Source organism: Anolis carolinensis, chromosome 4 (genome assembly GCF_035594765.1).
Source record: "Anolis carolinensis isolate JA03-04 chromosome 4, rAnoCar3.1.pri, whole genome shotgun sequence".
NCBI classification, from domain to species: Eukaryota; Metazoa; Chordata; class Lepidosauria; order Squamata; family Dactyloidae; genus Anolis; species Anolis carolinensis.
The window spans coordinates 127,917,897-127,943,186 of NC_085844.1; the positions used below are offsets into that span (position 1 = coordinate 127,917,897).

At 40.7% G+C, this 25,290-nt stretch overlaps 1 protein-coding gene across 3 annotated transcripts in view; it reads right to left on the bottom strand.

Moving 5' to 3' along the window:
• astn1 (astrotactin 1) overlaps positions 1–25,290 on the bottom strand; it is a 302,993-nt gene that overhangs the window by 127,347 nt on the left and 150,356 nt on the right. For all 3 annotated transcript variants that reach the window (XM_008108949.2, XM_003219851.3, XM_062977759.1), the window contains exons 6-8: positions 22,033–22,182; positions 16,685–16,852; positions 10,135–10,219 (exon numbers count right to left, since the gene is read on the bottom strand). In XM_008108949.2, the coding sequence (XP_008107156.2) occupies positions 10,135–10,219; positions 16,685–16,852; positions 22,033–22,182 (403 nt within the window). The remainder of the gene's footprint in view (positions 1–10,134; positions 10,220–16,684; positions 16,853–22,032; positions 22,183–25,290) is intronic.

Genomic DNA, 25,290 nt, shown 5'->3' on the forward strand with positions numbered 1-25,290 from the left:
ACTGATGCCTCACCAATGACAACTCCCATGATTTCATATCACCAAGATATGGCAGTTGAAGTGATATCAAACTGAATTAATTCTACAGTCCCAACACACATTATCATTCTAAGAATCTGTTATCTTTATGAACCATAGTAACCCACCTCCTCCCCAGTCTTCGAATACTAATAGTCTCCTTGTGTTATGCCACTTCTTTCCAGACTGGACAGGCAAACTGCATAAGGCAGCCCCAGACAACCTTATAAGTCACAGGAGGATATGTCTTGGGAAAAGGCAGAAAATAGAAGGGGGAACAAATGAGCCAAGGAAAAACAAGGGGGCATCAGAAGGTAATTGTGTCTCTTAGGGACCAGCAAAAGGAGGAAAGGAAGGGAGGGGGAATACTAATTGAAGGATAATCACATTTGCAAGCAGAACCGCAGTGACAGACTTTGAATACAATCTGGAGTAGCTGGGTAGGTTCAGGAGAAGCAGGAAGCTTCCCTAAGGACAAAGGAGGCACTGTGTGTCTGGTGTGCCCTTTCTTTTTTGAAGATTTGCGAGTACAAAGGGGAAAATCTTGCTGCAACTTGACAAGGCGAGACTCCAAGGGAGTTACAAATAGGAGCCTTGAGAGGACAACAAAGTAACGGAAGACTTAAGATGAGCGAAGTAGTCTGAAAGAGCCAGTTAGCATGGAAAATCACAAAACCTTGGAAACAGGCAGTGTGAACTGGGGGTGGGGTGGGGAGGAACAGAAAGGTTCGGGGGAGTCATGAAGAGATGAAGTAGCATTCATCTGAAGATACCTTTCAAAGGGGAAAGTCGAAAAGGTGACCTGATTAAAGTGTTGTATTACTATGAGCAAGTTCTACATTTCCACTTTTAAAAAGAGGTTTCTTTCTTCAACATCTTCAAGTCTGCAGCTCTGGGGAGTTCACTTGCTCTTGCACAGGCTTCCTCAGTATGGCAAAAAAGCTAAAGTCTATAGGCACTGATTCGGAGTCACTGAATTTTGGGGGTTCACATATTTATTTGTCTCAGTTCCATTAATATTACCTTTTCCCTTCTTCCTTTCTTATCCTCTCCCCCCGCCCCCCACCCCCATCCAGAGGTTGAAGTCATGTCACTCCTCTTTCCTCTTTCATTCTCATAACAATAACTCTGCGAAGTCGATCAGGCTGTGAGAGAGTGACAGCTGATGGTCACCCAGTAGGGAACTGAAATAGGATCTTTCAACTCACAGTCCAATGAATAAACACTATACCTCACTGGATTTTAAATAAATGTCTGCAGATTGGGGAGACATTGCACTTTGCAGTACAAGAAGACTATGGTATTAGGCATAGGTTTCATTTTATGAAGAATTTCTATTTTCATCTGTTTTAAAACCACTTTTCATCCTTAGGTCTACACAGATATGCTAGAAAGTATATGTATAGTGGCAGCAAGATATAGTAGCGAAGGCATTTGCATCTGCAAGGATTTTTGTTGCATGTTCCCCAGTAACATCAGTTGGCTCCCTCAGTACTGGGAATGCCCACGAATGCCCACGAATGCCCACGAACAGCATCTTAGCCCATGATGTTCACAATCTTAATTGGTTTTAAATTGTGTTTTAATTTATATGTTTGTCTATAGCATCAAATTGCTGCCAATCTGAGTCCCCTTTGGGGTGAGAAGGGCTGAATATAAATACTGTAAATAAATAAATAATAAATATTTCTATGTGTTGTAGTTCAGCCTGATGATGAAGGGGGATTTGGGTTTCAGAAGTTTATTCCAGGAAATGTGGAACAGCAGTTTGTACCAGGAAATGTTGAAGATTCAGAAATGTAGGTTGATTCAGGGAATGTTGACGGCTCAGAAAGGCAGGCTGATCAGGGGAATGTGGAAAGCTCTGAGTTTAGTAGAGACACTGAAGTCAGTGATAAGGGTGACCTTTCACAGGAGTCTGAGAATTGTCCATATCAACAAAATCCAGATGGTAGCGAGGGAGAGGGGTTCTCATTAGACAGATATTCTAGGTTAAAGTGGAGACTGGGATCCAGGTGTTCCGTGAGAATTGCAGGCAAGCACGGGGGAGCCAGAGCTCAAAGGAATGTGTTTCTAGCTTGCAAAAATGGTTAAAAAGGGATTAAATTGGGGAAGATTTCAAACAGAACAACATTGCTTTTGGGGACTAAACTCTTGCCTTGTCTCGTTTCATGGAAATATATCTTGCGTTGTTTCATGCCTAGGATCTGTGTTTGGATTATACTTTTGAAGCTCATGCTACCTTGTTTCTTCAGAATTGCTTTGCTATTTTTGGAACTTTGAATTATTATCTTCAAAGACTTTGAACTGTGTTCTGTAGATTGCCTTTGCAATCGGATTATTGCTGTCTTTACTGCTTTTTATTAAGTTTTGCTATTTTTTATCAATAAACTGGAAAAAAAACAAGCCTCCTGTGGTGGTGTGTGTGAGAGAGAGTAAGGTGAATCAGTGCTGAGATGAAACAGCTTGCTCAGTCTCACACCATCCCTAACTTATTCCTCCTCAATGTGGCTTGATTTAACATTTCCTGGATGAATAAACTATGGTCTCCCAGTATATCGAAACTGGGAAACTGTGGTTACCATAATGCTAACAAATAAGCAATTCAGAACTGTTTCAAGCAGCTGGTTCACACACTGAAGCCACACCATTTGGAGAATGGGGGAGATAGTGTAGCACATGGAGGTTTAGCTTCAAATGAACAAATTTATGGAGCTTGCCTGGCTTCACATACACAAGAACACTGTGCTGCATCTTAATTTAATTAAACTTCCTGGTCTACTACTCCCATTAACTAGCAAGGATTAGAATCCCATTTCAGCCATAAACCTGCAATGGAAAGGGGAAGGGAGAAAATCGAATTCTACCCTCATTTGGCATTATTTTAATGGTTATGTAGTGGTTATGGTAGTGTGTCAAAATGGTGTGAAGGAATAATTAATTCACATTTAGCATTCTTAGATATGCCAACAGGCTAGAACTCTTTTTCTTTTTAGCATACAGGCCATTGAAAAGATTAGGTGCTAATTCAACCAATTTTCCACACACTTAGACTGCTTCCACACAACAATTTAATCTGAAGCAGCATGTAGATGTAAGAGATCTGGTTTGCTCTGGAGTGCCTACACAAAACCGGCTACAAGCTCCTATGGAGTCCACACAGAGCTACCAGATCTCTTAATCTACATTCTGATCTGGATTGGCTCCATTAAAGCCCAGGATTTTTTTAACCTAACACAGGGACAAATAGCTTTTTCAGGCTAGCTTCAGAGACTGTAAAATGCAATGAAATTAGCTGTAAAAGCTAGAATTTCCATGGATACATTATGTTTTCACTGCCAGGAGGGAAGGGGAGGAGGCTGATTTTTTAATCCAAATGCTCCAGCTTCTGCCTGGTTTATATTTGCCTTTTGTATTTAGCATTCAGATCCTTCCTGTGCCTGGCTTATACACACTGTGGATTTTATAGCTAGAATCAGGATTTCTGGTGTGTCTTTCTATCACATGGTTTCTGAGTGGATGAGAGCTAGAACTTGCAATAGGGGAAAACATTTTGTGGATACCCCAAACTCAAGCTGGATTTTAGTGCCTATGTGAATAGGACTTGATCAACTCATGTGCACTTATTCTGCATCACTGGGACCTGTGTTTCAGCCTTTTCAAAGTAGTCAGTTCCATTGCTTTTATTCTACTTTAAGGCCCCATTTACACTGCCATATAATGCAGTTTCATAATGCGGTCTCACTGCATTGAACTGCATTATGTTAAAGTTTAACTGCATTAAAAACCTGCATTCTATGGCAATGTAGATGGGGCCTAACTGTCCTGGCTGAAATTGGGCATTTAATAAAGAGAATTTAGTATTCTCATTCAGAGGACTCATCTGGTAGCTCACCAAGCTACAAACCCCAGGAGTCCATTGGATCGAACTGTGACAGTTGAAGTGAAATCATAGTGCTATAACCATGTAGTGTGAATTGGCCATTTGTTTGTTTGTTTGATTTAAAGATGGGTTTGGGGGATATAGCAGATCAAAAGTGTACTTCTGAGACCTTAGGTGTGAACAGAAGAAAAGGAACCATAATTTTGTCAAACAAAAGTCAAGGGGACCAGGCTGAAGGAAGATAAGCAGAGAAGAGTCCAGTTGTATAGTAAGAGATAACCAGAGTACAAAGTGACATCTTTCCCAAGAGGATACTAAGCAAGGAGTTTGACAACAGCCAGTCTGACTCAGGAAGGGTTTTATTATTATTTCATTCTCTATATTGAAATATATATTAAAAACCATGCTTGCTGAGTACAAACATTTGAAGAACACCTTTCCCTTTCAAATGATGATATGGCTTTCATAATGCAAATTAATCTCAGGGTGAAGCATTTCCTGACCTATTTCTAACCTCAGTACATTTCATTTTGGGTTTTTAGATTCATTTATTGAGGTAATAACAGCTGAGAACTTATGGTGACAACTGCACATACAGAGACATTGTAGGTTTTTCTTGCATCATCTACACTGCCATATAATACAGTTTCAGAATGCAGTTTAATTACATTGAATTGCATTATCAGGCAGCATAGACTTAGATAATCCAGTTCAATTCAGTTAAACTGCATTCTGAAATTGCATTATATGGCAGTATAGGTGGGGCCTGAGTATCATCTGTGTATGAATATATGTAGATTAAAAATGTTCTCACCCATCTAAATCCACACAATGGCTTCCTTCCTTATTATTGATCCAATACAAGTTTATCCTTTCCTTCCAAGTCTTTTCTATCTGCTTTTATATCCTAGTACAACCCTGTATGGGATCTTCCATCCTGTTCTTCCACCATTCAAAATGGCACGGATTTGAGTCCCACATCCACACCAAAACCCAGGCTTTTCCAGGAGGTGTCCCCATGCCATCCCGGTAACTACTAGGATGGCAAGGGATCACCCACCCACCCCTCCCCCACAAAAGAAGTCCTTAAATGTAAAGCAACTTACCCAGCTGCCATTAAGGTACTGCTGGAGTACTCCTGGAGCCAGGAGATGGGGGAGGAGAAAAACTGCCCCCCCCCCCGGTCTCCTGCCAGGACGACTCCAGGATTACCGTAATGGTAGCCAAGTAAATTGTTTTATATTTTAAGGAATTATTTTGGGAGTTTTGAGTGTGAGATGACAATGGTGACTCACTCTTGCGTATCTACCATAATTAATCTGGGCTAATTAATTCGGAACAAAACAGGGTTTACCTGCTTTGTTCCGATTTAATTCGCTTTAACGACAGCCCTGCATTTTTGGCCTGTCTGGAAGGGCCCTATGTTACATTATGTTACTCAAAAATGAGGATTTACAATTACAGTAAAGTCTCACTTATCCAAGCTAAACAGGGTGGCAGAACCTTGGATAAGCGAATATCTTGGATAATAAGGAGAGATTAAGGAAAAGCCTATTAAACATCAAATTAAGTTATGATCTTACAAATTAAGCACCAAAACATCCTGTTATACAACAAATTTGACAGAAAAAGTAGTTCAGTATGCAGTAATGTTATGTTGTAATTACTGTATTTACGAATTTAGCACCAAAATATCATGATATATTGAAAACATTGACTGCAAAAATGGCTTGGATAATCCAGAAACTTGGATAAGCGAGGCTTGGATAAGTGAGACTCTACTGTAATGCCATTATTTTTAGTATTTAGTACTCTACTAAATAGTAGAGTATTATATATATAGTATTTAGTACTCTACTGTAATGCCATTATTTTTTCCAACATCTGTTGTTTTCTGCCAAAATGTGTGTGTGTGTCTGACAGTGAAAGAGAGACAGACAGACAGACTTCTACTGAGCACACTGCAGAAGAAACATTTTGGTAAGAATGGTTTCACAATAAGGACCATTATCTTTTACTTAAGTGCCCGCCTCAAGTGTCACCCCCCCTCCCAAATTTGCTACTGTTTATTCCCAACTCTCCAAAATCAAACCTTGTCTTATGGAGAATTTAGCAACCCAACCAATTAATGTCTGTCTGATAGATACTTCTCCACTGCACACCACTCTTGGGAATGCAAACTGGCAATGAGAACATAACTTTTGTCTTTACATTTTCGTTGACTATACACACGCATGTGTGAACACAAGAAGGTTATGTATGTGATTCAGAGCTTGGTGACCAGGGACGCCCTATGGTTTTCTAGCCCATGGGCCATCCTCACTTTTTCCAGGCCATGAATTCTTTTTAATTAGTTGACAGACACATAGCCATTTCTTTGGGAGAAAACAGGCTGATCAATCAAGGAAATAGAGATGACCCAAGCTGTACTACAGAACTTCAAAAGACAAATTTGTATTTTCTCTGAGGATGTTTTCTCCCTCAATTGCTCCCTTGCTCTCATTTTCTGAGAAAATACAATCCCAAGAATTGTGTAGTTGTGTGTATTTTCTCCCCCTCACAACTCTCTTTGATCTGTAGTCCTTCCCCACTGAGTTCTCTCTCTTTGAAGAGCCTCGGAAAGGTATTCCTTTATTAACCAGGAATGGCTATAATGTATGAGGCAATCTTATGCTGAGTCAAACTAGCCCAGTCCAAAGAACGAAACTTGGGACATTTTACATGCAATGTGGCAATTTCTTCCATACCACAATTCTACCTTAAAATGATTCAAAGATGTGCAAGCTATCATTAGATTGGGTTGCTGTGAGTTTTTCATTTAGCATGGCATGATCCTGTATAGCCATGTTCCAGCAGCATTTTCTCCTGAAGTTCCACCTGCATCTGTGGCCACCATCTTCAGAGGTTTTGTTAGCAGTGAAGCAAGTGGGGGCCTGTAGAATGTCCAAGGTGGGAGAAAAAAACTCCTTTCTAAAGCAAGTGTGAATGTTGCAATTAGCAAGCTTGAATAGCATTGGGTAGCCACAAAGCTGCAAAATCAATTAGTGAGGGTATCTGTGTCAGGATGCCCCAAACTGGCCTTAAGGAATAGGCCGTTTGCGTCATTCTGTCATGTCAGAATGTGGGAAGAAGAAGGGGAGAGTTGATAAGGCCATCTGGCCTGGCTGATGTTTTGAGAGCCAATCGAAAGGGACAATCGAAAGTAGAGTTTGGAGAAGGAGGGCTGGTGTGAAGGAGGGTATAAAAGCTTGTGTGATGATTGTGGTTTAGAACCATCTTGTTTCTTTGCTGATGGTCAAGAATAAAGTGTATCCAGTGTTCCTGAACATTGTGAGCTGTGTTTATTTGCAGGGGCCTCAGAACCTAACAATCTGCATAGAGGTAGCCTGGCCTTGATTGCCTGAAGGCATCCTCTGTTTGGAATTTGTTAACTGGCAGTTGATTGCTTGCTATCTGGAGTTCTCCTGTTTCTGAGTGGTGTTCTTTATTTACTGTCTTGATTCTCCTGTTTTTTAATGGTGGTAACCAGATTTTGTTCATCTTCATGGTTTCCTCCTTTTTGTTGAAATTGTCCAAGTACGTGCGGATTTCAATGGCTTCCCTGCATAGGGTGACATGATGGTTGTTAGAGTGGTCCAGCATTTCTATGTTCTCAAATAATATTCACTTCCAAGTTCATCAAGTGCTTTGCTATAGCTGACTTCTCTGGTTGAATTAGTCTGGAGCCTTTCATGTTCTTTGATTCGTGTCTGGGCGCTGCGTTTGGTGGTTTCTAAATAGACTTGTCCACAGCTGCACAGTATACAGTAGACTCCTGCTGGGGTTAGAGAATCTCTCTTATCCTTAGCCAACCATAGCATTTGTTGAATTTTCTTGGTGGGTCTGTAAATTGTTTGGAAGTTGTGTTTCTTCATTTGTTTCCCTATGTGGTCAGTATGATGTGTGGTAAGAACACTTTTCATCCGGTTGGATCTTTGTCTTTACTCTTGTGGCTTATTCTTGTTCTTGAAGCTCTTCTGATGTCTGTGGTGGAGTATCAATTGCCCTGTAGAGCCCAGTTAAGGTGGTTCAGTTCACCTTGGAAGAGATGGGGTTCACAGATCCTTTTGCATGGTCTAGTAGGGCTTTGATTGTGCTTATTTTTTGATGGTGGTTGGAGTTTTTCATGTAGGTATCTATCAGTGTGCATAGGTTTTCTGTAAACTGTGTGGCCCAATTGTTGATTTGGTTTGCAGATAACTAGGACATCTAGAAATGGTAGCTTTCCTTCATTTTCTTTTCCATGGTAAATTGGTTGTTCGGTTGGATGTCGGTGATGTGGCCCAGGAACTTGTTTAGTTTTTCTTCTTCATGGCTTCAAATGGTGAGCATGTCACCCACATATCAGAACTGTATAGTGGGCTTTTTTGTTGCTGTCTCCAGGGCTTGATTCTGAAAATGTTCCATGTAAACTTTTGCTATGACTGGGCTAAGAGAGCTCCTCATGACTACTCCATCTTTCTGTTCACAGAATTCATTAACCCACCTAATCACTGTCCCCTAAATGGCTCCATAATCTGCCCTCCTACTGGGATCAACAAGGTTCATCTAAAGATCATCTGAAGTCTTTGTGTAACAATGTGACTATTCTACAGTTCTACAAAATCAAGAAATCTGCAATCTATTCAGTATTCTGTGAACTATTCCAATGTACACTAGGGGGCAGTGCGCTCTCTCTCTCTCTCTCTCTCTCTCTCTCTCTCTCTCTCTCTCTCTCTCTCTCATATACACACACACATACACACAGAGAGACTCAACAGTAAAAACTACTAAAAAGCAGTGATAACACATTTGCTTCTACACTCTACCAAAGAACTACAAGTTACAGTCTACAATCAACAGATATTTTGTTGTTTCGACCTCTGGTAAGTGGAAAGGTGAATTTTACAAACTCAGTATGAAGGCACAGAAACATCATTTCATTGCTTAACTAACTCTGAATTAATTATGATTCCATAATTAGTGTTAAGTTATAAAATAGAGTATATACAAACATAATCTTAAGAACTACAGCCTCATAAAGAAAAATACATGATCCTCTGCTTTTCATCCAAATAACCTCCAATTCTTAAATTTTGTGCTGGAGCTTCCTGGAGCCAAGCCATGGGATCATGCTAATGCCAAGTCTGCATTGTCACACATGTAAAGACAGTGATTATTACCATTTGTTGACTCTCAGTATTTTCAGAGACTTCTTCATTGTCACCCCCATGGAGGTTCAAACCCCCAGGATGAAGCTCCCTCCCTCCATCAAAAAATATTGCAAAATTGGATCACTCTCGTCAGATATTATTAATCAGATAGGTACTAAATGATGAAATACTAAGACAGCTATTGTTGTTAAGTCCCTAGAAATAACAGACTGTCTGCAATCTATTCTATGTACTTTTACTTGGAAATAAGCTGCACTGGGCACATGGAGGGCACTTCTAAGTACACATTATGTTTGTAATAATCTTCAAATTTAAAAATATTTGAAGAATTACAGATTGAAAAAGTAATGTGCCTCACCTATGGGAGTAAATGTAAATAGGTAAATAAATGGCAACCGGCCTGTCAGTACTGAAACCCATCCCACCATAAAAACAATTCTGTTTTCCCAACTCACATCAAGCCAAGTCTCCCACTGTCCCCTAGGACTTGTAAGGAGAACTTCCAGGGAGACAACACAGAGGGAAGACTTGACCTCATGCCCTACACTCGTAGTAACCAATCAAGGAGCACTTTCAGACTTAGAATCATGTAAATCAGTGGATCTCAATCTTTGCCCCTCCAGATTTTTTTGAACTTTAGGAAGCCACACCAAGCTTTGCCAGTGGCCAGGTTTCTGAAAATTGAAATATCTGAAGGATGAAAGGATGAGAACCACTGCTGTAAGTGCTAGCACTAGGCTCTCCTCCTCCCACACTAGTACACACCCTAAAAATCTGCTGGCTCAAGTTAGTTCTCTAGTCCAGGCTACTTGAGGCAATTTCCATCAGACCTCCCTGGGTTCCTTCTCCAGCAACGCTGTCTCCCTGGCTTAATAATCCTTAACCGTCTATCTGCCCACATTGAGTGAATAAACTGCAAGACTTAATTCTTAAGGGCACGCTATGTGCCATTCAGCCTGGTGGCTTGGACCATGACAAAAGAGAGCCATTCACTTTGCTCAAGCCAAGCAATTATAATAAAGATCAATAAAAATCACTTACCCTTGGTTTGTGCCCCATTCATTCCTGATGCAAAGGTGTTTGTGCACTGGATCCTTCATATAACCTTCATAGCAAAAGCACTCACCTAGCCATGGAAAAACAAACAAAATAGGAAAATAAATGAATGAGTTATGTGGCTCCTCAGGAAAGAGACCTTGGGTTTGTGGCCGAAGCTATCATCTCAGTGTGTGGCAGCACAGACGAAGATAAATGCTGTGCTAGAATGCATTAGGAGAGGAATCAGAAATAATATAGGGCCTATTATATCAGTCTGCATCAATGAGATATGCCAAACACTGTGTGCATTTCTGGCCACTGCATTGCAAAAATCATGGGATGGGCATCAAAAATGGTAAGCAATGTGATCTAAAGGATAGAGGAACAGCAAAACCTATGTGTACACACATAACTGATTATTAGAATCACAAGAACCTTTCATTTGTTGATCATATAACTACAAATGATATGATTTGAATCAATTACAGATGATTTCTTACACTTATTTTTCAGTGCATTAAGCCAATTTTCCATTCTCCTCAAAAGTCTCTTCCAAAAGCACTGACATTAAATGTTTCCTGCTTCTCAAGAAGGTAAAAAGGATTTTTTTTACAGAAGCACAATAGTACCTTGCCCAATATTAATGGGGTATATCGTAACTTTTTATTTGGAGCAGTTTGTCACCTCTTCAGGCTTGACATTTGGGTTGACCATTTTCTTAATTGTATCTGTAAATAAAATTACCAATTCTGCAAATAAATTAGTATTATATGAAGAGAGATATGGGAGGTTTTTATTCTGTTTACATTTCCCAAGCCACTAGAAATGAGAATTCAGTCTATCCTTTGGTTTTCCCAGTTCTCAGTTTTAAAAATACATTCAGGAATGAATTCATTAGAGAAAGTTGCATATAAATGCCTATATTAGGAAAAATAGTATTCCTGAATACACATATTAGACTAGCAGTTTTAATAATTCAATTGTGAAAAAAGGAAAAAGATATATTCACAGATTTTGTATCTCTGCACTTGAGACCTTTAAAGGTCATAACACCTTAAAAGGTTCAATTCCTTTCTGATGCCTTATCGCTTTCTGTGGTTTCTGCTTAACCCAGGTCACTAGGGGGTGATGGGACAGATGGGGCTGCAAGAAGGCAGTGGGAAATAGAGACGTGTCTGGTTGTGTCTCTGCCATCTCCTCTAAAATACTGATAAACTGCATTAAAAGGATCAATATTTATGGGTTTTTTTTTTAAATGTGAGAAGCAACTTGAGAACATACTGCAAATCGCTTCTGGTGTGAGGGAATTAGCCATCTACAGAGACGTTGCCCAGGGGACGCAGGGATGTGTTAGCAGGGATTCGTCTCTCATGTCCCCACAAGCTAGAGCTGACAGATGGGAGCTCACCCTATCTCGCAGATTCGAACTGGTAACCTTCAGGTCAGCAACCCAACCTTCAGGTCAGCAGTTCATCTGGTGCAAGGGTTTAACCCATCATGCCACCATGGCTCCTTGATATTTCTGGTGCATTGCCTAGACAAAAGGTAAGGTAAGGATTAAGTTTGGATACTGAAACCACCTGCCTAATGATTTATTCCAAGAAAGACAAGCTACACACAAGGTCGTAATTCTTTCTCTCTTGCAGGCATTCAGGATGATGCAGAAAAAGTGCTTGGAGAGGCAAAACCAACCATTTGTTTGTTTTACCCATGTCTATACTGGCTAAATAAAGCAACCAAAGGAGGACTGCTCAATTGAGTGATGAAGGTTGCAAGTGTTTCTTTGAAAGAGGACTATCTTTGAACCTCTCTAAAAGAAGTAATGCTAAGGGAGCGGGGAACCCACCACCTTAGATAACTATCAAGCCGTCTCCCAGGCTACAATTCTTGGATTAACAAAACTCATGAACTCATCCCAATCTTGGTTCAGAGTTGGCCATGGAGACTTGAATTTATTTAGAATAGTCAGATATTCCTGGACTACTTCTTTACCCATTTTGGGTTGCACTTCCCCTGTTACCTCATCCGCTCCATATTGCTCAGGTTGAACACCAATCTCCTTTTGGGAGGAGACTGAGGCAAAGATGGTGTTGAGCAATTATGCCTTTTTCCTATCCTCAGCATTTCACCGCCTTCTCCACACAGAGGCCCTACTGTTTTCTTGTTCTTCCTTTTTTTACTGATATAACTAAAGGCTTTTAATCTCTCTGGCAAACTTGAGCTTGTGTTGCACTTTAGCCTTTTGGACCTTTTCTTGACGTGTTGTTTTTTTGTTTGAATTTGTCTTTGATTTCCCCCACTTTCCATTTCTTGTACAGTTGAAAGTTCTTTGGACATCCATTCTGGTTTCTTTAGACTTCTTTTATTTTTCTTCTTGTTGGCACTGTTTGCATTTATGCCTTCAGTATCTCACTTTTAAGAAACTACAATTCACCATGAATTCCCTTCTCTTTTAACAATTCTATCCATGAGATCACTCTCACTATTTCCCTAAATTTCCTGAAGTCGGCTCTTGTAAAATCTATAATGTATGTTTGACTTCTCTTAGTTTCCTTTTTCTTCTGTATCATCAACGCCAGGAGCATATGGTCACTTCTACCTAAGGATCCCACTATTCTTGGAAAGCTAGGTAGCTGCAGAGACAGGAATGCCTTTTGCCAGATTTGCTATATGTTTTACCATAGGGTAGCTTTTCAGAAGTAGCAATGCCTGCAGACTGAGTCCATAATCCATCAATCATTAAGTAATCTCAGGATGGAGCTGCCTGGGGAATCTCTGTGACAGAAAGTGAAGATTCTTCCCTGTCATTTGGAAAGTCTGCATTAATGCTTGAGGAGGTAAAATTGTTTTATTGATATATTTTAACAACTAAATAAAAAGTAGTTGGGACAGAGGGGAACAAGGAAGGGAAGGGGGGAAGGGATGTAGGTATTAACAGGGTTAGAAAGTTATGAAATTTGTGGGGAAACACAAAGAAACAAAAAAGGGGCGGTAAAGTTTATTGTTGACTTCCGATCTCCTCCGTAGTGGTTATATTTGTTCTTAGTCCTTTCCTCCTTATTTCTCTACTTCTCTTTTGCTTCTCCCTATTTGCTCTCCTTTTCTGGGATACATATTAATTTTTTTCTTTGAATAACTGCTAATCTGTTTCTTTCTTCAGTTTCCCTTCGTTTCATGATAAATATTGCGTTAATTTATCCATATTCATAATTTCCAGTATTTTTAGTAAGCATTGGTGAGTTGAGAGTGTTTCTTTTGTTCTCCAATTCCTAGCATACACTATTCTTGCTGCTGTTGTAAGATAAGTAAATAGTCTGTCTATATTTTTGTCCATATTTATGTCTATTATCCCTAATAGTAAATATTCTGGTTTCAATTCTAATGTCATTTTCAAAACCTTTTGGGGTTTTTTGGAATTCTTTTCCAGTATTCTCTTGCTTTGGTACATGTCCACCACATATGGTAGAATGTGCCTTCTTGAGTTTCACACTTCCAACAGTTATTATTCATATTTTTATTAATTTTACCTAATTTATGTGGGGATATATTGAGGTAAGATTGTTTTGATACTTCTTTTTTTTTCATTGTTGGAGACTTTTAATCAGTTCCATACATTTCAATAAGGAGCATTTGTTAACCCCCGCCTCCAATGGGGTGGAGGGAGCATCTGGGAGAGAGAATTATATAGAGTTTTGATAATTCTGTAAAGACGAAATAACTATATAACATCGTCAGAACTATAAAAATTTATTGTGGAAGGATGGCCCTGAAAATGTGGAATTACCCCGTCACAATGCTGAAAGCTTTTCAAAGTAATAGACTGATTGAGATGATGACTAGCTAGGAAATGTGGAGAATCTGGATCCAGATAAGATAATTTATCTGGCATTTTGAAAGTAAACACATTTATGAAAGAAGAACCCAACCCTTGTTCCTTTCTTCCAATGAAACCAAAGCAAAGATGAATTACTCCTCATCATTTAATTTGGTAAGTTGTTGATGGATCTAACTAAGCAAGGTGTGAATCATACAGCCCTCCAAATGTTGTCAGTTTACAGAATAGAATGACGGTGTTGCACTTCAGCAACATCCAGAACAGTGGTTCCCAACCTGGGGTCCCCAGATATTTTTGGCCTTCAACTTCCAGAAATCCTAACAGCTGGTAAACTGGCTGTGATGTCTAGGAGTTGTAGGCTGAAAACATCTGGGGACCCCAGATCGAGAACCACTGATCTAGAAGGTCTAACAATCCCCACCCTGGAACTAAATGTTTTCTGATGAATACAGTAACGAGGCTACAAAAACTGTAATGTGTTCAAGATATATGAATTTGACACTGCTATTATCCCTTGGAGCCACTTCTTGCATGTACTTCCAGTCCCTGTTTTCTACCTGTGATATAAATGAGCTTGGATAGGGCTCTACCAGTGTTCACCTGATTAAAATGCCAGATTAAGCCCCCAGCTGCAACCATTCATAATGATAGCTGCTAACAGAGCCAGCTTTGAAAATAAAAAATTGGCCATGATAGTTGAAATGGTAGTGATGAAACTTTTAATGGGAGGGAGAATGTACCTTTGAGTGACTACTGATAAAAAATAAGATATAGATTGAGATAAACTTTGGTCAAATCCAGAAAGATTCTTTGTTATGCCCTTAAAACATCAGGTCACATAAAAATATAGATGCCATTTTCTGTATAGCAGGCCCTGGACATTACCAATAGCATAAATTGGATCCACTATTAGATGCCTTTGTCTTAAAACAACTTAGAGTCTTCAATGGAAAAGAGATATTACTAGCCATAATGTGACGATGTTTATGATATGATTGACTCAGGACTTACTTTCTTCTCTTACGGTTTGCTGGGTTTTCTCTGTGGGATTAAAGTAAACGTTTTAGATGCCTAATTTCTAAATGATAAGCCACTGTTAAAAGCACAGGAGGAAAACTAATAGAAGTTAGCAATGCTACATGCAAGAATCAGTGAAGGGGGTAAATGCTATCATCTTGCAAGATCCAATAAGGTGACATATATGTTCTGGCAGGGATGCAGGCAGAGCAGAGTGGCTCTGGCAAGCACTATGAATCAGAGCCAAATGGCTTCCCTAGATGACCTAGTGGGCAGGCATAAGAGAAAATCAGCAGGCTGCAGAAGTCCATGCAAAAGGAATCAGAAGGCAATCAATTCTTCCAAATCCCCTGGCTATCTGGCTAGAAGGATTCTTGCCAGAACTATTACTCTTAAACTGTGTAGACTAAATTGCTGGGAGCGTAAGGCTCCCAGAAGGGGTAAGTATTATCCCAAAGGAATTGGAGACTTCCTCCACACACACTTTAGCACTCTGGAGAATTCAGTACATTCCAGCCAAAGGTTCCAAGTTGTTTCACAATGTGGTTCTAAAATGGCCTGCTTTCCTACTTGTTTCATCACATCAGTCTGATTTTGGAAGAGTTTCTGGTTTGTTCTAATGACAGTTCTGTGCTGATGTTTTAGGACAGATTAGAGGCATCTTGCTCTATCCCCTTTCCAAATACCATTGTTGATTGAATGCCTCCCACCTGCAGATTTCTGGACACAGAAGAAGGCAGCAACCATTGTAATATGTGCAAAAATGGAGTATGGCTATACAATAGAAGTGTAGCCGAGCTGGAAAAAAGAGGGACATTTACCAGATGTTTTTCCCTATTGTCTTGAAAGGCCTGTATAGACATTTTTATCACCTTCAAACCAGTTTTTGTGATGCAATTAATGAGGAGGAAGGATGTCTGGCTTGTAGTTCAAGTCTTCCAACACAAAACATAACATCAACAACTACCAGGCATTGCCTCTGAATGTGAAAGGTTTGCCCTGGAGCCTGACTCGAATCCACTGTGCTAATCTTTCTGAAAACAATCAGTGTCTACACAGCAATCAGGTCAGGATACAGCCAAAAGAACAACAGGCTTGACAGAAGCGCTTCTCTTTTGTTTTGTTTTTAAAAGAACACATTTTCCCAGAACATTGAGAAAAACCTGTGAATTTAGAAAGACCTCCCTGCCCCCATGAGGGTGCTTAAGGCCTCCCTCCAAGATGCCTGTTGGAGTTGGCAGCTGCCAAAGCAGATGGCTGTGAATAAATGGAATGCCAGCTCTGCAGCAGAATGTAGATACAGGCAAGTGAATCAAAGTGTTGTTACTTGGGAACACATGCAGGAGATGCAGAATATGTAGGGTTGACTAGCCCCATGGCGTCCACATCTAAATTCAGAGGGTGGAGCCTAGTATCACAGAGATAGTGTCTGTCAAAGCAGAACTGGACTCTAGCAGCACTCAGGTTTGTTTGTTGTTGTTATTTAAGGTCTTCCTAACTAGGTACATAGGGTTTAATGCTCTACTGTGAGCATATAGTCAACAGGTTTCAATGTTAAACTACAGTATAAAGTATAGGACAGCTTTGTATGTTCATGCAACTTTTTCATGTCAGTTCTCCTGATTCTGCCAGTTACGCATGCAGAGAAAAACCCCTTCAGACCACAATAGATGCCCCCATTTTCACATTTCACCCACCTACCAGTATCAGGGTCACATTCGTGTTCACACGGGTCAAGAAGACGGCGGGCACACAAGTCCAAGGCCCAGGGCCCGCTGGAATTTTGCTGGGAAAAGAGAATCACTTGGGCAGGATTTAACCAGTCGCTGGCATCCAACTGGCTACCCTCTAGCAAGATAAACCGGCTCCCTGAAAAAGTACACAGAAATTGGGAGGAAATGTAGCATTCTAAAAGACTTCCACAGAGTGTATTTTCATGTGTATTTTCTGAGTATATTTTCCAAATTGCCTCTGATCCAGCCCCAACCCACCTGATTTCTCTTTGCCCTTTATGTGGAACTCTATTCACTGTAAACACCAGACAAAGCAAAATATTTTTGAAATGTGAATGAGCATTTGGGCCTACACAGGTGTAAAAGTCATTTTAAATGTCATATGTCAAAATACCCAGGAGTTCTTTCTTTCAAACCATTTTCATTTTCACAAATGAATGAATGGATTCCACTGTCTGATTAGAAGGCAAAGTGCATTCAATGGCTTTAGCATATGCTTTCTTCTGGAAATATCCCTGAAAATATACCTTCCATGGCAGGGGTCACTCATTCACATTACATGTTTGGAATAACCAGTGGCTGAATATTTCAGAATAATTAATGGAAATAACATCACCGCTCTGGGGATCTGGCACAAATAATTTCAACCCAGTATACCGAAGAAGGATAACAAGTTGCCTAGATATACTGTTGAACTTCTATTATCCAACACCACTAAGTATGTTGGCTAAGGTTGGTAAGAGATGCTGTCTGGAGCACCACAAACTGTCTTGCCCCTGTATGAGTACAGCTGAGTGCTTATGAATTGCTCTGTGCAATGACCTGGTTTAAAGCAAAGCAAATCTGGATTCACAGTTTTAACAAAATGAAAGCACAGAGTGCCTAGACTGGGATCCTCATAATTGGTTCAGGTCCTAAATCTCCCACTAAGAAAACCAATTTCCTTTCTCAAATGAGTGTTATGTTACTATATAAATCTGATCTCCTCACCAGCTCCCAGGCGTCTGTTGTACCACTATGTATAGCGTTCAACTAACCAGATCTAAAAAACGACCCTCTCACACACTGAAACAGTAAGCCCCTGTCTATGTTCCACTTCAGACTGCAGGTAGGTGCTCACATAACTGAATATATCTCTGAACAAAATAATTCACTACAAATGGAAATCAGTATTTCAGGAGATAAATTCACTCATTATTTCCAACTGACATGCACTTTTCAATGGAAAGATTTTATTATTCTTAGGTACTGAAGGATGTTCAGTCATGTAACACATACACTCAGAGTACTATGGCCCAGGGGTAGGTTTACCTCCACCATGAGAAATAGGTCATACTTGCATTTAGTGCAAGTTGTGAAGCTAAAACTCTTATTGACTGTTCATTTACAAGGGTGTATCAGTGCACCATCACTGCTATCTTCCTATCCCTTCTCTCCCCCTCCCTCCATCTGTAAACAGAATGTAAGGACTATGCTTGGCAATACTCCAGGAAATAATGCCCGACTGCTCACTGGAGGGAAGGATATTAGAGGCAAAGATGAAGTGACCACATCATGAGAAGACAGGAAAGCTTGGAGAAGATAATGATGCTGGGGAAAATGGAAGGAAAAAGGAAGAGGGGCCGACCAAGGGCAAGATGGATGGATTGGTATCCTTGAAGGGACTGCTTGACCTTGAAGGAACTGGGGATGGCCACAGCCAACAGGGAGTTCTGGCATGGGCTGATCCATGAGGTCACGAAGAGATAGAAACGAATGAATGAATAAACAACAAATTCTTGGTAAAGTCATGGGTACCTGGCTCAGCATTTTCACAGGAGAGCATTTGTTCCTATATATTGGGAAGCTGGAACCGGCTCTCAGAAAGAAATATGCAGGTCTATGACCCATGAACCACATTGTCCCCTTTGGAAGCTTCTTGGAATCAAGTCAGTCTGTGCTTTAAATGCTGCAGTTCTCATTCTCCCAATAATTACTGAAAGAATGACAGAACCAGGAAGATGTTTTTCCTACTAGTTTTTACAGTGTTTGAAAAAATGACTCTTTGACACTCATTAAAAATGACTCGTTGACACTTGTTTTATTACTCGTCTCACTGTTTGTTACCTTTCTATTCATTTCCATTGCTTTTGAGTGAGAAAATGCAAATATTGATAAAGCAATGATGTAATACAGTAGAGTCTCACTTATCCAACATAAACGGGCCGGCAGAATGTTGGATAAGCGAATATGTTGGATAATAAGGAGAGCTTAAGGAGAAGCCTATTAAGCATCAAATTAGGTTATGATTTTACAAATTAAGCACCAAAACATCATGTTATACAACAAATTTGACAGAAAAAGTAGTTCAATATGCAGTAATGCTACGTAGTAATTACTGTATTTACGAATTTAGCACCAAAATATCACGATGTATTGAAAACATTTACTACAAAAATGTGTCGGATAATCCAGAACGTTGGATAAGCGAGTGTTGGATAAGTGAGACTCTACTGTACTTGTGAAACACTGTAAAGCAATGCCCTTTGAAAACCATTTTTAAATGAATAGTTTTTATTGAAAAAATTCCATAATACAACAATTGTAGAATAAACAAACAGATTGCAAGGTAATGTGTGTGTGTTTTTAAAAAAAAACTAGTAATCTACATTCTAACTACAACTACTGCGATATAACTGAATGCCTACAATAAATGACAAACATAAACACAAAAGGAAAACAAACAAGTGTACATACATACACACAAAACCAAATCTGATTAATGCAAAGACTCATCTATGAACCTCTTACTATCTATCTGATGCTTTTTATTTCTAACTAGTCTATTCCCTTTAAGTAATATTATATAATCACACTTCTACTTTTAATAATGTTCTACTAATTTCTAAACCCCACATGACCAATGCCCCCTTCTGAAAATGAAGGCCCTGGCAGTTTCCCATGTGGCACCCTGAGGGTGGCTCTTTCTGAGGCTGGTCATGATATCCAATACCCATTCTGTGCATCAGGATAGTGCAGAAAGTCCCACCACCATTCAGCCAAAGAGTGCTGTAATAGTTCAGAAGAAGTCTCTCGTCTCCAACAGTCAGCAGAATATTTCATCACCAAGTTGCAGTACTTGATTGACTGGCCCCATCAGAACACCTTGTGCCCCATGACATTTGGCCTGGCCTGCTGTACTGTCAGGATGATGCACATGGCGGCTCTGCACTATAACAGGGACTGCTTTAGTATGTCTCCCAACCCAGCCCTTGACAAGCCTACATCATGATTGTGGCAGGTGCTTTGACCAACAAGATGGCCCCTGTCCTCCACAAGTTCTATGAGCAGATGCCTGAATCATGTTACATGATGTCTTTGCGAAGCTGTGCCAATGCCAATAGGTACCACCATTATTTGTACTCCATCATAAGGGGCTGTGACCAAATTGCACCCATTGACATCCATATGTGAGGGTGACCTCCTACTGCTATGGGTTGTTAAAATGAGAGAAAAGACTGCAGCTCTGATACTGGAAATAGCAAGCCACCCATCTGTGTAAGCCACCTGAGCTTGAACAACAGTGGATCCTGGCTGTATCTTTAAGACACATTTTGAACCATTTTGCACAAAGCTTTCCCAATAATGTTTGCAAATACATTTTTAAAAATGACCTCATCATTATTATTACATATTAATTAATAAATCCCAATCTCTATTGAAGTTGGAAAAATATTTATCCTCGGTCGGTCTAGTTAACGTGTCCTTCTCAATTAATTCATAAATCTTCATCAGCCGTTGTGATCATCCTTCATTTTCTGTCCTCCAGTTATTTGATCCTCCTGTTCTTCAATTCCTCTTTGATATTTATCAATCTTGTTGAAGTATTTTTTCATCAACACAGTTAGTTGGTGAGCTGCCATCTTATGAAGTTAACCACCAGTTCTCTGTGCAGATTTTTCTGACTAGTCACATTGAAAGTAATTTTTGAAAGGAATGTGAACTGTACTTTTATTTCATCCCTGTTGCCAAAACCTCAACTTTAATGAGCAGAGATAGGCAATGTCTGGCCTGCAATCTCCTTGTGGCTTTTAGAGAGGACCCCAGAATCCCACAAGCTCCCAACCCCTAAATCATTAAGGTAAAGGTTTCCCCTAACGTTAAGTCCAGTCATGTCTGACTCTGAGGGTTGGTGCTCATCTCCATTTCTAAGCCGAAGAGCCGGCATTGTCCGTAGACACCTCCAAGGTCATGTGGCCGGCATGACTGCATGGAGCACCGTTACCTTCCTGCCGGAGCGGTACCTATTGAGCTAATCACATTTGCATGTTTTTGAACTGCTAGGTTGGCAGGAGCTGGAGCTAACAGCGGGTGCTCAGACCTTTCAGTCTGCAAGTTCAGCAGCTCAGTGCTTTAACGCACTTCGCCACCGGGGATAAGCCCAAATCCAAAGTGGAACACCAAACTCTCCAATGCCCCCTGAAAGGCTGAGGGATAGAGTGTGCTATCCTGACTAAAGGAAGCTGCCAGGCTTGTTAAAAGAAAACAGGAACTCTTTTTCAAAGTATAATGTCACCATGAGAGGGTGGCAGTGGGACAAGCAGGGCACTCATTATGTGGAAGAGGCTCAGGTGCCATTTGTTCTTCCATCTCCATTTTCACAGGGAAGTTCCCAGAAAATGTCCTCCTTGTCTTTAAAGCTTTCTTCCTGAACAGCTGTGGCAGCCGGTCTGCCTTGCTAGTCTTGCCTTGCCCTTCCTTCCCTCCCAGAGTTAACAGCGGAAGGAACTTGAAAAGTCAATGCTTCCATCCAGTTGTTTTCTGCAAGGAGTGGAAAGAGTGTCTCCATGTATGTTGCCTCTAATGCTGGGAATATGAGGTGCTGCTACCAAGGTCACTCTCCTCCTCTCTGTGTATGCAGGACTCTTCATCTTCTTCCTTTCTTGGTTTCTTGCTCCCTTTCCTCTTTCTCGGTGTGCACAACGAAGAACAAAGAGGACCTGCATGTGTCATTGGTGCCCAGAGTCCACTTAGCCTGGCAGCTATCATTTAACACTCCCTGCTGCCTCCCAGTCTTGTGTGACGAAAGTCATGTCTAAACCGTGTCAATGTGCTCTATGAGAAATAATAATAATAATTTTATTATTATATACTGCCCCATCTCCCCGAAGGGACTCGGGGTGGCTCATATGAGGACCAAGCCCAGCAATGCACAATAAAATATGATCATATAAATGCATCATCAATGTAGAAGTAGCATATACATATACACACTGTTTGTAGTGAAAATCAAGCAGCAGGTGAGGCAGGGTGGTAAGTAAAATGATGTTAACTTACCATCAGCAATAAGATGCTCTGGAACATGCAATGTTATCTTGACCACAAGTGGGCAGTTCACATGGGAGGCACAGACCAGGCTGATGACACAGGTAGTGATACTGATCAACGTCAGGGTAGTTTTGCTAACTGGGCTTCTTGGTGAACCCACTGAAATGACAAACAAAGGAGAGTTGAAACATCATGACAGGATTAACCAACAGAAAACAAGACTGGAGGGGAGGCTGTACTGCTCTGATCTAAGGATGCTTCATTTAAATAAAACCACAAGACGCCCTGAGGAGAACTGTCCCTTGAAAATGATAAAGCCACATACAAGAAGTGTTTCATGTTCCAGAAACACCACAGAAGTGTTTTGCATAGGTGCATCTCGCGACACTGCCATAACATTTAGAGGTCCGTGTTCATAACAGTGGAGCCTACACTAGAAGTCCTTCTTGACAGTGAGCAAAATCCTATTACTCAAGAAGTACAGCCTCTATTTTTCAGAACCCATGTATCACCAATTTCTATGTTCATGACCTTCCTTTATGTCTCCTCCTCTTAGCTTACAGACAAATCCCTCCCACAACCCACAGTCTACAGCAGGCATGGGAAAACATTTTTGGGTGTGGGATACATTACAGGCCAGGATTGGACAAGTGGTCTGCGCCAGACTGGGAGTGAGGGGGCAGGAGGAGGCTGAAGGCAGTTGATGCAGCCGGAGTATTTGACGCAAGGGGACAGTTGACATGATGAGGGTCCTCTCAGCCTGGGGATGCAGTGCTGAGGGGAGGAAGTGACACGCAACTGCTGAGAGCTCTAGGCAGCAGCATGTTTCTCTCCTGGCTCCCCTTTTCCAGGCTGAAAGGAGGAAGAGACATGCTGCTGCCAAGAGCTCTCAGGAGAGCACTCTACAGCAATGTGTCTCTGCCTCGTCCTTCCTCTCAGCTGGGGGATGCAGCGGGCTGCTGCAGAGAAAGACTGAGGCAGATGGAGGCTTAAGAGAAGAGCCTAAAGGGCTGCATCCAGCCTGCAGGCCTGGGTTTGCCCATGCCTGGTCTACAGGAAATCCACTATCTCTTAAAAAGTGACCAGGCTGCTCTCATAGCAGTGAGTGGTGGAGGTAAACAGAGATGGAGGGAAGAACAGAAGAGGGGGAAGGATTAGAGACACTGAGATGAGATGTAAAAGGGCAGTATACAGCAGAGGGCAAGGTCAAGCAAATGCCCAGAGGATTCTGTACAACCTGAGCACAACCTGTCAGTCTCTTTGCGGACAGGAGTTATCAAACACACAGATCTTGATTCAACATTTGTATCATCTTGGAATGGACGTGTATGGTTTCCAGGAGATGTATCAGCTGACAGACAGTATCCTAAACCATGACTGGGAACAGCAGTGTCCCTCATTACTGGCCCACAAGTGGAGAGATGGCAGACTGACTCCTCTGGGTAATTAATGACACTCCACGGAATGCTTCATTCCACCAACTCCCTCCCAAATTGGGTATATCACTGTCTCAGACATGCACTCCTGAATGGCAGCCTCTATCCACGTCCCTTGGGCGTCAAGGCATCCTGCCATCTACTATCTCTGACAGCCAGTATGATGTCCCAGCAGGGCAGAAGCAGTGCTCAGATATGCAGGAAGGGTAGCACAATAAAACCTGAAGCCTTAGACTAACGTATGCTTAGCAGCTTATACAGCCTGCCTCGGGCCATGTGAGATGTGAAAGGCATGGCTTGTCTGCATGCATTTTAGCCGGCTGTCTGTAGCAAAAACTGAAAATAAAATGTGTTGCTTAAAACAAATCAAACAAAGCTCAATTTAAAATCCTGATATTCAAAATGAATGGGTATAAACAAAGATTTTCACTCTGCATGCACTCCTGCTGATGGATGGCGTTATTTATCCCTCATATTCATATTCTACTCATCCAACAACTGTGTGAGATAACCAAAGCTGAAAGTAAAACCACACCAGTCTTCACTCCTGACCAAAGCAAAGGACAAGGTCTAGTAACTTCTGCATTTGCTCATCATCTCTTGCTCCTCTTGCTGTGCTCATTCCTCCCCCTTTCTTTGTTAATTTGCCCTAGATATCTCTTCTACTGGATAGAGTCACAGTCTACACTGTTTAGTACCAGCAAGACCGGAATCTTAATTTTGCTTCTGTTACTTTGATGTATTATGACATAAACCAGTACCATCATGGCTAAAGGGTTCCAGAAGATCCTTCCTCCAGACAATACTGACTTTGAAGAGAGCAATTACCCTGTGATCAGGGTTACGATGCTCGGCACATTCTCCTTTATTTACCATGTTTCCTTATTTCTTAGCTTACTCTTTTTATCTTGGATCTTAATTTCTCCTTTTGGTTAATCTTTATTCCATTGTTGTTTTCAAGCCACTCCTCTTTTATTCTGTCATTAGTTTTTTCTCATATAACATTTAATCTTCACATTGTAATTTATGGTGTTGTGCTATCTGAAATCTTCAAAAAATTTTATCTGCCTGTACTAGTTTAATGTGCTCTCTTGTGATATAAAATACCTTACAAAATTACCCTTTAATGTTCATTTGGCTGCCTCTCATTTTCTGAACAATTTCTGTACTGTTTCTAATCTTAATACATTGCATAGTAATTGAGAAACTCCATTTATTATTTCCCTTGCATTGGTACAGAATAAACATAGTCCCCTTCTAAACTCTGTTGCCTATTCCTTTCCTCTGTCTTTCCTCTGTAAGGCCGCAGACATAATGTTTAGAGTTTATTAATTTATTCTGAAGTGCAGAGTGCATGTTACGATATTCTGTTAATTGCAGCAGTGGTGGCCCTTTCCCCACCCCTCTCTCTCAGGCCCCTTCTACAATGATATATAATCCAGATTATCAAAGCAGATAATCTGGATTTTATATGGAAGTGTAGAAGGAGCGTCAGTGAAACTTAATAGCTGGATGGAGATTTGAGCTAAGATTCTCAATATATAAGCTCATTACTGCAGCCCCTAAACCTCATTTGCTATCTTTTAAAATAGATTTGGCCGATCAATATTTTGCACACTCAGTGAAGATGTCATGATAATGGTTAAATCAGAAGTACTGCTAATTCTGTTGCATCTTATAATGATACCAGAACCTGCTTATTTAAAAAACCAGATTAAATATTAATTGTCAATGTTAGGAAAAGTTTGACAGTAGTATCAGAGAGAGACTAAAACTGCAGCAGTGTCTTATAGGTACAGTGTCTTATGTTGTGTTGTATCCCATTTCGTCT